This window comes from Glossina fuscipes, unplaced genomic scaffold (genome assembly GCF_014805625.2).
Source record: "Glossina fuscipes isolate IAEA_lab_2018 unplaced genomic scaffold, Yale_Gfus_2 28, whole genome shotgun sequence".
Lineage (NCBI taxonomy): Eukaryota > Metazoa > Arthropoda > Insecta > Diptera > Glossinidae > Glossina > Glossina fuscipes.
Genome location: NW_023998423.1, coordinates 3,579,302 through 3,593,613, shown reverse-complemented (window position 1 = coordinate 3,593,613; position 14,312 = coordinate 3,579,302). Strand labels below are relative to the sequence as shown.

General features: G+C 34.2%; 1 protein-coding gene across 2 annotated transcripts; it reads right to left on the bottom strand.

The window, feature by feature from the left end:
• Positions 1-829: 829 nt before the first annotated feature.
• Positions 830-13,205, bottom strand: LOC119636250 (GTP-binding protein Di-Ras1-like). Of its 2 annotated transcripts, XM_038031548.1 has the most exons (3): positions 12,942-13,205; positions 5,594-6,356; positions 830-3,722 (listed from the first exon to the last, which is right to left on the bottom strand). In XM_038031548.1, exons 2-3 carry the CDS (start codon positions 6,056-6,058, stop codon positions 3,399-3,401), a joined length of 789 nt encoding a protein of 262 aa, XP_037887476.1. In that variant the 5' UTR covers positions 6,059-6,356; positions 12,942-13,205; the 3' UTR covers positions 830-3,398. The 2 variants fall into 2 exon arrangements, with proteins under 2 accessions (XP_037887476.1, XP_037887477.1); XM_038031549.1 differs by lacking the exon at positions 12,942-13,205 and having other exon boundaries at positions 5,594-6,615.
• Positions 13,206-14,312: the final 1,107 nt, after the last annotated feature.

Genomic DNA, 14,312 nt, shown 5'->3' with positions numbered 1-14,312 from the left:
TATCAGTGTACAAATCTCATCATAAATTATGGACTGCACGTTGAACAGAAGAATAAAAATCGGACAGACGGGCAGACCAAGTTAGAACCTCTTCCACAATCAAGTGATTTAACTAAAGATACGCTTATTTTAACTTGTTCTGCGTTTTGCAAGCATTTTCACTTGTACTCAAGAGCTATTGAGTGCTTTTACAGGAATTTAGAAATTCTTAATAAATTGCGGATCGATCTATGAGCTATATATAGTAAACAATGTTAGTGCTCTACCTTATGACTTGAGCGGCATGAGAAAGAAGCTGAAGAGAAGCCTGTAAGTAAGAACAACAACGAACTGTTTATATTCAAATAATTTTTACTTGTAATTTTTTTAATTTACAAAAAATATTTAATTTTATTTTGGTTTAATACCACAAAACAACCAAAACCGGTTAATATCCACAATATATAATATACAATATTAACATATACAACTGTTACACATACATATAAATATAATTATCCATATAAAACATTTATTCTTAGATATTTATGAAATCGTCTTAAAAATACTTTTCAAAAATCATCCCCGATTACAGTCAACTGTAGTTCAATTTCAATTATTATTAGAGATTTGCTAAACTAATGCTAATTTATAATTTTAAAGAAACACTTTTTCCCTTTTTATGGAAATCGGAGATGCAGTTTCTGCTTCGAAAATTTTATTATGGAATGTCTCGAGAATTTCGTTATTAGTACACATTTATTGATCCGTTTAAAAAACACTTAAATGTTTATATGCAAGAATGTTAACATTATGCTAAAGCAATATTTCTAAAAGTAAAATTGTGCCTATTTTTTAAAAAAGAAGCCTTTGTCAAAACGGAATGGTTTTCTTTTATGTCACACATCAATTGTTTTATTTATAATAGCCAAAGCTCTATTAAATCTAAAAGTATTTGTCGGTCAGTAAGCTCGTTCGCAATTGTTGGCGCAATTAAACTATCGTTGAAATCGTGAAGCAAATATATTGCTCTGGTCATTTGAATCTCGATAAGAGTCTAGACATGCCTGTCAGCACTTTCGTCGCAAAGTCAAAAGGCATGCTTTCATTTCAACTTGTTCTTATGGGCTTAGTAAGGCAGACTATAGAGATTTGAAATCTACTCCAAGTTGAACCCTTTATGTATGTTCTCTAGGCAAACTAGCATTTACCTTGTACTATACAAATATGTATATGTCAAGTTCACCTCAATAATAAATATTTGGCTTGATCGAAAAGTCACGAGAATCGTCGCCCCCAAGCCGAAAGCTATGCTTTTATTTCATTTTATTCTAATCGAAAGTCTATGCAGATTAGAAACTTACTCCAAATTGAACTTATATTTACTAGGCAAGTGAAATTCTCTTGCATTTATATGTAATTTGTTAAATTTGGTTCACTCATATTTACGGTTTGATCGAAATGACGTTCGTGAAAGAATATCATAAAAGAATATCACTTATTAGGGTGTGAAAGTAGCAATGTTAAAGAGGATACTGATCAAATCAGAATTTCACAATTTCAGATTTTTCAACTTGAAATCAAAAATTTGTCTAAATTTTCTAAAAATTGACCACAACCAATCTATTCTTTAAACACATCTCCTTACGACGTGTTCTCACTTGCTAAGCTCAAATAGGTACGCAAAAGAAACGGTTTTTTCTCAGCAAACATATGTATATATATATATATACATAAGAGGTGCGATTTTTCAAATTTCGTAGGCTACAAGCATTCGATTTTCGAATTTTTTTTTGTTATGTTGGTACACATGTCCCCGGCGTATGTTTGCTACAAGAGCGATTTTGTATTTTTAGTTTTTTGTTGGCAGATACAAAGGTTATACAAAGGTGTTATCATGTGCTGGGGAGTTTTTTGCTATCCAACCAAACGGATCAAACAGTCTGCATTAAGGTGTGTCTGAAAAGTAAAGGTAAATGCTTCAACTCACTTAAAATATTGAGTGTGGCATTTGGCGAGTCTATCTCTATAAGTTTATAAGTGGTACAAGCAGCGAAAATAATTGTTATGGAGGATCATTATTAGAGAAATTGCTGAGTATGCTGGCAGGTCGGTTGGTTCGTGGTATACAATTTTCTCGGATGCTTTGGGCATGGAATGTGTGGCAGCGAAGTTTGTTTCGAAATTCCTATATGTTGACTTGGCTTGGTCACAATTTTTTGACTACCGGACTTAGCCCACTACGACTTTTTTCCTGTTTCCGAAACTGGAACGATCCATGAAAGGACGGAGTTTAGCCACGATTAAAAAGATAGAGACTGCCTGGCTGGAACAGCTCAAGCCCACACTAAAGAACGCATATCAGAAGTGGTTGGGGGATGGGAAAAAGCGCCAACGCAGTTGTATTACATCAAAAGGTATTACTTTGAAGGGGACAAAATAGATATCGATGAATGCATAGATATTTTTCCAGAAATATCAAAAATCATCTTTTTTTTACCAAATCTCGTGTATATAGAAAGCTGAGCTAATAAATTAAACTCAAAATAATATCCAGGATATCGTTCAGTCAATGTGTCTCAAAATGGAAAATGGCCTTAATAATGTAACATGATGGGGAAGGTAGTTAGTTGAAGAGGATGGGGGTTAATTTTAATAACAAACCCTACTGTTGCTCTAATACTGCTCCTTTCTTATTATTATCATAAGTAGATTAAAGAGCCATAATAATTTTTTTTTTAATAATTTTCCCTTTTGTCCCAACAAATTTGTGCGTTTTATCTAAGATTACTTTTTTTGTCCTCTCGGTCTTTTGCTTTTTGTAACATGGAAAAATGTTTAATTAAAAATATATTCTACCTTTGACGATAGTCTTGGAAAGGAAAATGTTTTATTGTTATAAAAACATAAATAAAACGAATAAAATAAAATACTGTATTTCGACCTTTTCATGGTGAGCGTTCTTTTGAGATTTCTCCTTGTCTTCCATTTTATTTTTACGAGCATATTCCATTAAAAGATAACGAAGCCATTTAGAACAAAGCTTAAATTTCAATATTTGCAATTATTTGTTCTATCTTTCTTGTCCTGATTTTTTGTGTTTTTTTTTTTTCTTTTTTTTCTTCATTTTGCTCTTTTACACTCCTGTTTTCCTAGAACAATCAATCTACATAAATATAGATATGTATTCATGTGCAAGCGTGTGCGTGTGTTTAACAGTATCTATATTGCGTACAGCATATTAGTGTTGCTGGTCTATGGTTTCAAATATCGACTTTTTATCGAGCAAAACTAATCATTCAAATGTTCTTTTTTTGGTTTGTTTTTTTTTTTTTTTGTTTTTTGTTTTTTCTAGTTTTCCTCTTTTGTGTTCTTTAAGTTTCCTCGTTGTCATATTCTATTGCCATCAATTAAATCCTTCAGGTCATTGTGCATGAATGTCTTTTTAAGCCACTACGATACGAAGGACTTTTAGTCTTACCCCCTGTACTAAACGATGGCAATGATTGGCGTCTCCGTCGTACCGCCGGACTTAGATTGTAGCGTATGTTCGCTTGTACTAAAAGTTCTTTGAATATCTCCAATATGCCGCGATTCTCTTTAGCCGAACATTCAACATAACCGCATTGCCAATCTTCGCAAACAACCATTTCTGTTACTTCATGTTCCACCTGACGCTCGCACGTGTCAACTTTATTACCCACCACAACGATAGGAGGCTTAATGCCTTTCTCCGTGATGATCTAGAAATAAAAAGCAAAAAGAAAGAATAGAGCAAAGGAATTATATTCAGCTCGAACCGAATTGTGGAATGGCCACGACTTTCTCAAGAAACATATAGCCTCTGTGTGTTGAAAATAAGCAACTTGTACTGAAACTGCAACATAATGTAAAGAACAAAATTGCTTACAAAACACAAGCATTCAGTCAACTGAATATACCCTAAGAGCATTTTAAACAAGTAAGAAAATTATATTCGGCCACGACCGAATCTTTTATACCGATCTCAAAACAGGTACGAAGAAAAGGGCAAAAGTTAAATTTTCATATATATTACGTGGGCGTGGCTAATTTTTTCAATTTCCATCAAATGAAAGTGGAAATTTGTATCGTGCATCTGTTGCAGTTTATGGACAACAACTTCAGAAAGCCGGGATGTACTCAGTCCGTAAAAGAACTCGCGCATAGTACGATATAAGAGATTGTCGTTGTGCCGAATTGGCCCATTTGCATTATCGCACTGCATGTAACGGCTTCCATTGGTTTTGCCAGATTTGAAGCCGATATCTCCTTTTTTACTATAATGAGTACCTTTACCATAGCAATTAGCAGCCAGATGGACGGACGGCTGTTTTTTGATAAAAGAATGGAACTTTAATATTATATAATATTGAGTAGGCGTGATCAATTTTTTGAAATTTTTGTTCAGGTGCTGGAGATTATCCATAAATGCAAGTTTGGACCCATTATGGTTTATAAGCAAAGAGCTAAAAAGCACATTTATTTTTTCTTTGTTCTCAGATTGTACAGTGGGCGTGTGTTTCGGCTAATTCGGTTCAATTTCAATATCTATCTGCGTGCATGAACTTTGAATCCAAATTTCAAGCTGATTGGTGCATTTTTGCGACCAGGAGTATTTTTACAGTAGACAGACAGACGGACATACCTAAAACGGTTTGGAACTTGATGTTGATCAAGAATCTATATATATTAGAGGCTTCCTTCCGAGTGTTGCAGACGCTTTGACGAAACGAATTTACCCCTTATCCCTCGATAATTGGTATAATAACATAAGATGGATATATAAATATATAGACAGGTAACATTGAAGACAGATATTTAATTTTTAGATTTTTATCGTAGCTTGTCCATAATAAAGCAATCTAGGTGATGAAACTAAACAGAATGAAATCGTACTCTATTTCTCTTCTTCCGCATACAAAGGCTTAAGCTTGCAGACGAGTTGAGTGTATAGCCAGGTAGACAAATAAAAAAAGAGATAAGATTAAAGTGATTCAGCTGTTCAATTGCATGTATATTTTGTGCATAAAGTACCCGGAATCGTTTTTTTTTGGCTTCAAAGTAAGTCTGATATCTTTGCTTACGGCATACTCTTCGCACACCCAATGGCTAAGATCATTTAGATAATTCTTTTTGTACCTTTCCTTGACCTCAAATACCTTGCTCGAAGAAGAGAATTTTTGATATAGAAACAAGAAAAAGGTCAGTACAGTCGTACAGCATCAGTGGACAACGCATGTCTCGTCCGTAATTTCTAAAGAATACTAATATCTCGCTTGTAAGTGAAAGTCAAGAAGTCTTTGATATGGACACGTGAAAAAATCAGACATAGCCCTATAATATCAGGCAACAATCCTATCCCTAGTTTGGATAATCTTGACCCAGCTGCAATCTCACTTGATATCATTTTTGTTGAAAGACATGCCTTTAGTTTTTCATTTAAAAAAAAAAGAGAGAGAGGAAAAAATTTCGTTTGCATTTTCCCAAGTATTTGTCAATTCCTATCCCTTTGCAAAGCCATATGTGTGCGAATGTTACGGTTGTCTTTCAACCTTCTTGTGTTGTTTTTCCTTTCTTATGCTTCTAAACTTACCTGGTTACGCAATCGTTCGACCTCATGCCAAGATTCAATATCATCGACGGCATATACTAATATAAATGCTACACCGGTAGCTATTGACAGCGTACGCATAGCTGGAAATTCGAAAGCACCCGACGTATCAAGTATATCGAGCGTTAGTGCCGAACCGTCTGGTAAATCGTACTCTCCACGGTGCAATTCCTCAACAGTTTTCTTATAGCGTACATTAAATTTATCGTATAAAAATTGTGAAATGATGCAACTTTTGCCAACACGAGCTGCTCCCATGACAACGATGCGATGCTGCTGTTTGCGTATCAATTGCGTACTTGAATGTGCAGCTGTGGCGCATTTATCCCTTGTTGCATTGCTGCCACTGCTGCTGCCGCTGCTAGGGTAGTCGGCACTATTGGCACGAGTCGACTTTAATACTGATGTCAGCGATGGTAAACGTATACGTTGACAAGATCCCGGCATTATGTGCAGCGCAATGAATTTTTTTAAACAAAATAAAATGTTCAATATTTTTATGCAAAAGTCTTTTTTAAATATTTCTTCTTTACGGGAAAACTTTATTTATTTTCTTTCTCTCGTCCGCAAAGTGTTGTCGATAACAAGGTATTAATATTATTATTGTTGTCTATTATTGTACTATATTGTGTCGCGCGCGGTGTAGATGTTCTGCTATTCTGTTTTTTTATCACTCCTTCTCGCTCTCTCTTGCTCGCCGCGTCAAGTTACAACGCTTCAGTCGTTGGGAATTAAAGGATTTTCGCTGTAAACAAACAGATAGAAGTGTAAAAGTTATCGAAGAGCACAACATAAGATTTGTTTTTCTTAACGAAGCAACATAATACAGTTGTATTACACAGGATTATCGAGATATAAAAGGAATTTGTTTTCAAATTTAAAAAGAAAGTCATGTTCGCTTCAGGGAAAATCTTGGCTATCCACCATCAAGCTGAAGCATTATAAAAGTGTTTTTTATTTATTTAGTTTTTTTTTTTTCATTAACAAACGTTATACTATCTGTGGTGCGATGCAGGAGAATCGTAAAATTCTCAAGTCGCGAAAAATAAGAGGCACACAACACCACAAAAAAGTTTCTCACATTTTGGTTTCTATCTAACCCCTATTGACTAGAAAATCTCAATTTGAGGACTACCACTAACGACACCCCGTCCTATGAATCACTTCAGACCAGCATTAAGTTTCCCTTATTTACTATATGCAAATATATTAGATTGCTTGGAAATTCATTGTAGAGTATAATTGAACTTCTCCGGCGCTTTGTTTGCTCCTTTTGAAATTGTATTAAATCTTTTTATATATAGTTTTTTTTTTACTTTTGAATTCAATTTTCCAAAAGTGAATTTATCGCCCTGCGATAAACATTTTTATACCTGTCACGGAAGTATGAGGAGAGGCATATACATTTTGTCAAAACGTTTGCAACGTCCAGAAGAAAACTTCAGAGACCCCCCCCCCCCCCACAAAGTATGTATATTCTTGATCAGCATCAAATTCTGAATCGATTTAAGCATGTTTGTCTGCCCGTCTGCATTAATGTCCGTGGTAAACATCCTCCTGGCCACAAAAATGAAGCTGTCGACTTCAACTTTGACAGAAACCATAGAAGTTCTTGCACGCTGGTTGGTATTCAAAATGCGCCTCCTTGGTCGAGGGAAAAGGCGACTTTAGTACAGCGGATGAATCTACAAAAATTTGGGCGTATATTCTGTGAGCGACATTGCAATATCTGCAGTGCAATGGGAAAAATCAGCCACGCCTACTTAATTTTATAGTGTCATAATATTTTTTCAAAATTTTTGCAACGCAAAGAAGCTGGTTTCGAAAGCCCCACAAAGTATATGGCCAGTTTCAAATTCGGGATTCATGGTCGTCCATCTGTCCGTCTGCGCAATTTTGTAATATCTGTGATATAAATTCTCATCTTCGCAAAAATTATGATATTGCTTTCAAACTTGCAAAATTTGGACACACAGGTCTAAAAAATCGAACACGCCCAACACGTCCAACGTTATATAGTATGAAATTTTTTCTTTTTTTTTACGACCGTGTATAATTTTCTTAGTTGTTTTTTTTTTTAATTGATATCAGACTTTATTTTTTTTCTTTAAGACATGAAGAGCTACTTTTTTCTGGAATTAAAACAAATTTAATTTAGTTTTTTGGCAGACAGACAAATGGGCAGACGTCTCTAAAGCAAATGACTACCGCGTCCACTGGGCGATGGCTACCGCAAAGCATGATAGTACGTGAAGTGAATAATGCTTCGTTAATTGTCACTTAAGGTAGAATCATCGCCTTGATGGCAGAAATATGTTAGCTATTGGGTTGCTAGCTTGAGCTCATTGGCATGCAAATACTCCTGCATATCTCTTGCAAGAAGTGTGACAAAATATCCGCTTTTCTACACCCAGTCAACAATCTAATCATCTAGTGTACAATCAAACCCGTCAGGAAACTCTTCGAAGGTCAATTTCCAGTCTTTAAATATTCTGCCTACTAATAATATTCAATTATGTGCAAATGATGTGTAATATGAATAACCCCAGCAAATATCGATTCATCAATAAATGCCATTGATTGTAAAGAAAGGAAACAAATTATTCTTCTCTCAAATTGTTTCTTATGGTCTTTGCGATTGCTAGGAAAAGACATGGCCATTCTTAACCGAAGGCGAGAGGAAACTATCTGGCGGAGAATAATCGAGTGTCGAATCTTTGTTTAACCCTTTCGCAAAGTAGTAACTCTTAGGTATCTAATGCTCATCTCAGCCAAATATTAGTTTTTAAGGCTCGAGTAGAAAATATAGCTCTCCTCGAGAGACTTCTATCAGAGAATGACTATAAGGTAGAAAAACTTTTTTATATATAACACGTAACGATAGTTTCTTTACGAAAACGTCTCTTACCAATAGATAAACTTCGTAAGGTTTTTAATGGTATTACGAACGGAATTAATATACGTCGACTTTCTCTAACTGGTGAAGTTAACAGACTATAATTTACATAATTTCTTTTATAGTCCATTTTTCTAAACTATTAAAAGTTTACGTAGCCTTTCTAACGAATCTAATGCAAATTCTTCATCTTCGTATAATAATGATATTTACTACTCGTCAATTTTAAGCATATCGAAAAGGTACTAACAACTTCTATGCTTGTGTTAACTTATTGAGAATCGTCATCACTTTCTTTAATAGCAGACCTACGACACATAAAATAATAATCAAATCGTTTCTCTTTTGCTCACCATGTACAGACGCAACTTTCATGTTGCCTTCCTCGATGATTTGCAATGACAGGGTGCCATCATCATCAGCATCATCATCATCATTTTCTCGCTCGCGCATAAAGACACGAATACAAATTCCTATCATTTTTACACTTTATTCTTTATTTTATAGTAATCTTACACTTGCATATATATAAAGATATATATATATATATATATTTGTATGCATACATATATTTATGCCTGCGTCGTACACATTGCAATTTATGTTTAACTGCTACACAATGATCTTTCGGTTTTTTTTTTTTTTCACTTTAATAATACATTTACCAGAATTAGTATCGTTTGCTTTCAATACGACATGACCTGACCTCCTATTGGCTTTAACATTGAAAGTGATTTTTTAGCACAACGGGAAGTTATACTGATATAACTACCGGATATTGGGATATTATTAATGATAGAGACTCGTAGAATGCAGAAACTAATTTCTAAAAAGAAAAGCAAAATTAAAAACCACTTACGCTCAATTTCGCACTGCTCAAATAATGATTCAATGAATGTCTACTAAGAGAAGTTTCGCAGAACAGAAGGAAGCTTTGAAACAAATCCTTTGGAAAATTGCTTAACAAAAATATTCCATGCGTAAGCGGCTTGAAAAATTATTATAACGAATTATTTTAAATGAAGTCTTTAACATAAAAAGAATTTTTACACTGTACAGCACTTCTGGTACAGGTAAGGGTATATTAAATTTGTTCAAATTTATGGATTCTGCATTAGGCCGGACTTGAGATAGACCAGCCGCTAGATGCCTTGAAATAGACCAACTAACCATGTCTGTCCGTCTTGCTTACCTGTAGTTAACCCATAGGCCGCAGTTCTTGAGATATTTTCATAATATATTGTACACTGATATGTGTTGGCCCACGGACGAATGCTATTGAAAATGTCTCGGTTCTGACCGTTTTTTGGATCACTTCCCATACAACGCCTTATTTTGAAAAGTCGTTTTATGAATAATTGCAGGATAACGTACGGTATTAAATCGCCGCCGTGGCTCATTTGAATAATTTTACTGCTTTTGAGGTAATTTCTAACAGTACAGTCGTCACACGTGTTACACAGTTAATTCGTACGAAAAATTAGTTTTCATCAAATATTATAGGTAATCTATTTATTTTTTACAAGGTTGCTTCAAACTCGTCTTCATTAGCTTTTTCTCTATCGTTGCATAGGTTATCTAACGTAGTTGCACATGTATGTGACTTTTTCAAATTGTTTTCTATTAAAAGCATGTCGCAAATGGTATACCACGTTGTATCGAAATCGAGTTTATATACCGCGTTATACGATGGAAGCCTGTTCGCCAATGCAGCGCATTGAAATACGCCACCACGACCTCCTACACTATGCAATAGATCAATGAAAAAATTTGTTCTGTTTTTCTCAATAGACAGCTTTAGGCAGAGCCGCGTCACTATAACAACACTGGCCTTATTAACACACACTACTACAAATACGTGTATACTCTATAGAAAATTAAGCAAAAAACAAATTATTGCGATATTTGTTATTTCAATCTGCAGTAATTCCTTAAAAATTCGTAAACATTCTCGTGGCGATAGTGCTTTGCAGCCTTGTAAAAATGTTTGCAATGTTTATTGGAAAAATGCTTTATCGAAAGCGGCAGCATGCAAAGAACTTACTGGTTCCCGCTCTGGAAATGTCCGTGTTAAACACTCAACGATGGGTGCGTTTTGGTCGAGCAATCTTTAACAATGTCGCCGAAATGCTACGAAAAATTGGAGGAGACTGGCCTTCCATTGACCAAGGAACAGTTGTGAACCATTTGCTTGATGTTATGAATTAACAGAATCAAGGGACTTTCGCAGACCTCTCTTGAGGAAGCATTACACGATTAAGACAGTTCTCCGGATAGGGGATAGATGCTCCACAATCTCCTGACAGACGGACGATTAATTCTAGATTCTTTAAGTCAATTCGGCCGTGTAATTGCATTAAAGGTAAGCAGTAGTAATAAACGGAATTCATAGTATAGCATAGAATTTAAGCGCATCCGTCTGTCCGTCTGTGCAGTGTCTGTTGTAAATATTCTACTTGCCGCAAAAAATTACAAAAGTTACTTACTGGACTGAGTCTGCTTCATTTCATTCATTACAAGCTTGCTCGCGATAGATGATTAAAAATTCATTTAATGTCGAATACGTCTCTTTAAATTGTCATTTATTTTAATTGTTTGCATCCTTTCTTCCTAAATTTTCCTGTTTTATTAAATAAATTTATTCAACATATTTCTAATCAAAATAATATTATAATTAAGAAACTCAAGAAATCCCGTAAAATCGCATGAAAAAGTTTTCCCTCATTATAAATCAAGGTTTTTCAAACATTTGCTTCTATCATTTCATAATTTATTCGCACACACATTTATATGCACTTGTGTTGAAATGAGTTTATTGCCAGTCGTTTGTGTGATTCTACAGCGTTTTACTCTGCTGCTATCTTCTCAATACGCATTGTACGTTTTACAAAATGTATTCACAGAAAAATGAAAAGTTGACTTATTTTGAAGCACAAAAAAAAAAAAAAATTGAAAAAAAAATTAAAGATAATTCTATAAGGTAATCAAATGGTCCTGCAGAGTAAGCTATTAGCGCAGAAGTTGGGTGTATAAGATTTGTCGTTGCTTTTGTAATACATAGAGATTCCTCAGAGTATATCAATATGATTATGTAAACCTTAAGTATGTAGCTATTAATCAATTTATCCTTTTATGCCTACTGTAAGACTTAATAAATATTCCCTCACAGCCTTCCAAATTTTTTGGGTACCGGTCATTTACCTCAAAAATACGCATGAAGAAAAGCCCTGCCAAAAACCCCGCTATGAAATAACACTACCTTAAATCCACTTATATATATAATGTGTGTGACCACTACGATAGAGTCGCTTTTCTAAAGTTATTCAAAATTTGCAAAACGAAAAGAAAAAAAAATCTTGTTGTACATCAAAGAACTTTTTTAGATTCTTTAAAATGGAGGCGAGGTCACTCTCGAAAAATTATGTTTTTTCCGATTGGCTTCCGATCGTGCTGCTATATGTAACAATATTGCGCCCATTAATACATATATTGTAAGTCATTCAAAAAAAAAAAAAAAAAGATGTTCGCAAGAGAAACTTATTTTGAAATTGCCATTCGAATATCATAGCAATCAACGTGCAATGAAAAGTGGCTGCAAAAAGTACTCCGACCATTTTCAACACATTTCATTGAAACATACAGAAAAGCCAATCTGTGTCACTTACAATCAATCATGTTCTGAACAGATCGGTTTGTCCTGTTACACGAGGCACGACTTGGATCCCTTCTGCGGAAGAGAGATTCACGGGATATTAGTTTAATTTTTTCACAGTAATTCGTTTGGCCACAGTAAACTAAGAAAACTTTTGTATTTCGAACTGAACAAAACTCTGGAAAAGTTCTATTTTACCATATTTTGATTTAAAATCTGCCGAGACTTAGCTGAATAGAACTCGATTGATGCCTTAACAGGGCACTGTTACATATTTTGGTTTGTGGCTTTGCTGGTTATATTTAAATATCGCATCCTAATACGTTTCTTTGAGATAATCAATCTATCAGTCTATCTAGCTATCAAAGGCGTCTTCTAAAGCGAATATCACTTTTTTACTTTTTTTACTTTAGAAGAGCTTTCCAAATGATTGACGCAATCTATAAGCACAGCATAAATATTAAATTTTTAAAAATTTCCCTATATCCTCCACCCATACTAAATTTGTGCTATTATATGGAAAGCACTTAAAAGGGACCAACCAGCGAAATTTAGGTCGATTCAGAGTCACTTTCAGAAATCAGTTTCAGGCAATATAGGATTGTCTACTACGGTTTTTTTCATTTTGCATAGATTGGCGTAAGCAAGGTTCCTTGAAGATTCGTATAATTTACGAATTTTAATAGATTATGAAATAACATCAATTATTTAATTCATATTAAGGATTTTTAAAAAATCGTCTTTGCTTTATGTATTTACTTTCATTTTATTAATTCACTTACCTTTTTGTAAGTTCACGCTCTCCTCTATTTATATGAAATTCTTTAATTGCTTGTACTCTTAATATTATTAAATGTCTTTTTTGTTTACTTTTTTTATAGATATAGAATAAAATATTATTTTACTTGTAAGTAATTTTCTGGAATTTATTGTACTTGACACTTGATGATATCAATTTCCGTTTGAAATATTCAACAATTTGCCACTTGTTTGCTTTGTTAATGGCTGGCGCACTGACAGACAAGACCAGAAAAAGAGCGCAACTTTTTTTTTTTTTTTTTTTTTTTTTTTTTTTGTTATGCCGTAATATATATATATGTTTTTTATATATAGCAAAAGAATAAAATAATTTTTTTTTATTGCATTAAAGCCAGTAAGAGAAAGCCAGAAAACGCCAAAACGCCAAAATTGACTGCGAGTTATAGCCAGAAAACAGTTCATTTTATACAGTTATAAACAGATAATCACAACAACAAACTGTTCTCAATTTCTCTTTCTTCAATTCTCGGTTTGTTCCGCTACTTCTCTCTCTCTCTCTCTCTCTTTCTCTCGTAGGTACGCGGGAAAAAGCAAAAAAAAATTCTCTTTCGAGCAAAAACAGTGAAAGTAATCTGTTGCTTTCCTTTTGTCCTTCCGAGTCTCTAACCTACGTGACATTGACATTGTAGCACATTGTCTGCACGTTACTCGTCATTTTTTTTCCACTTTTACTAAACTTTTACGGTTGTTTTTATGTCTGTTGCTTACATATAAATGCAGACGTATTGTATGTATAGCAGGATATCTCACTAATTTTCGTAATGCATTAACTGTTCGAAGTGCTTCTGTTTTTTATTAAATTAATTTAAAAAAAGAAGAAGAAAAAAAATTTATGTTTGCGTGTGAAAATCGTTTGGTTTTTCTACATTGTTCTCGGTGTGTTCGTTATAATCTATCACAACAACAATGCGGATGCATGCGACGTTCAGAAGAACTTAAGACGAAGCCACCTTTTATTTATCAAACGATTTAGACGAAAATTCTGAATCGTTTCAAACTTGTCAGACCGTCTGTCCGTCAAGCTAGCTACCTTGTATTCCAATTACAGCCCACAATTTCTGAGATATTTTGACGAAATTTCATACCCAGACACGAGGACTTTCCACCACCAACTTTTTTCCATATAACGCTTTATTGCGAAAAGTTCTTGTATGAATAACTATAGAATGCTATAAAATATTTAATGGTGACCCATGGCCCATTATTGTGCTTGTGCGTATGATTAAAAATTTTCCTAAAATTATAAAATAAAAGGCACGTAGCAAAGGCATCCAAACAACATTTGCAAGAACATTATCTTTCAATATATGCGTACTTTTCCATGCCATATCCAT

Bases quoted from the DNA above. Each gene is read 5' to 3' on its own strand.
- LOC119636250 (XM_038031548.1), bottom strand. From the start codon at position 6,058: ATGCCGGGATCTTGTCAACGTATACGTTTACCATCGCTGACATCAGTA. The intron at 3,723-5,593 runs GTAAGTTTAGAA...TTTTATTTCTAG, and splicing joins TCGAACGATTGCGTAACCAG to ATCATCACGGAGAAAGGCAT.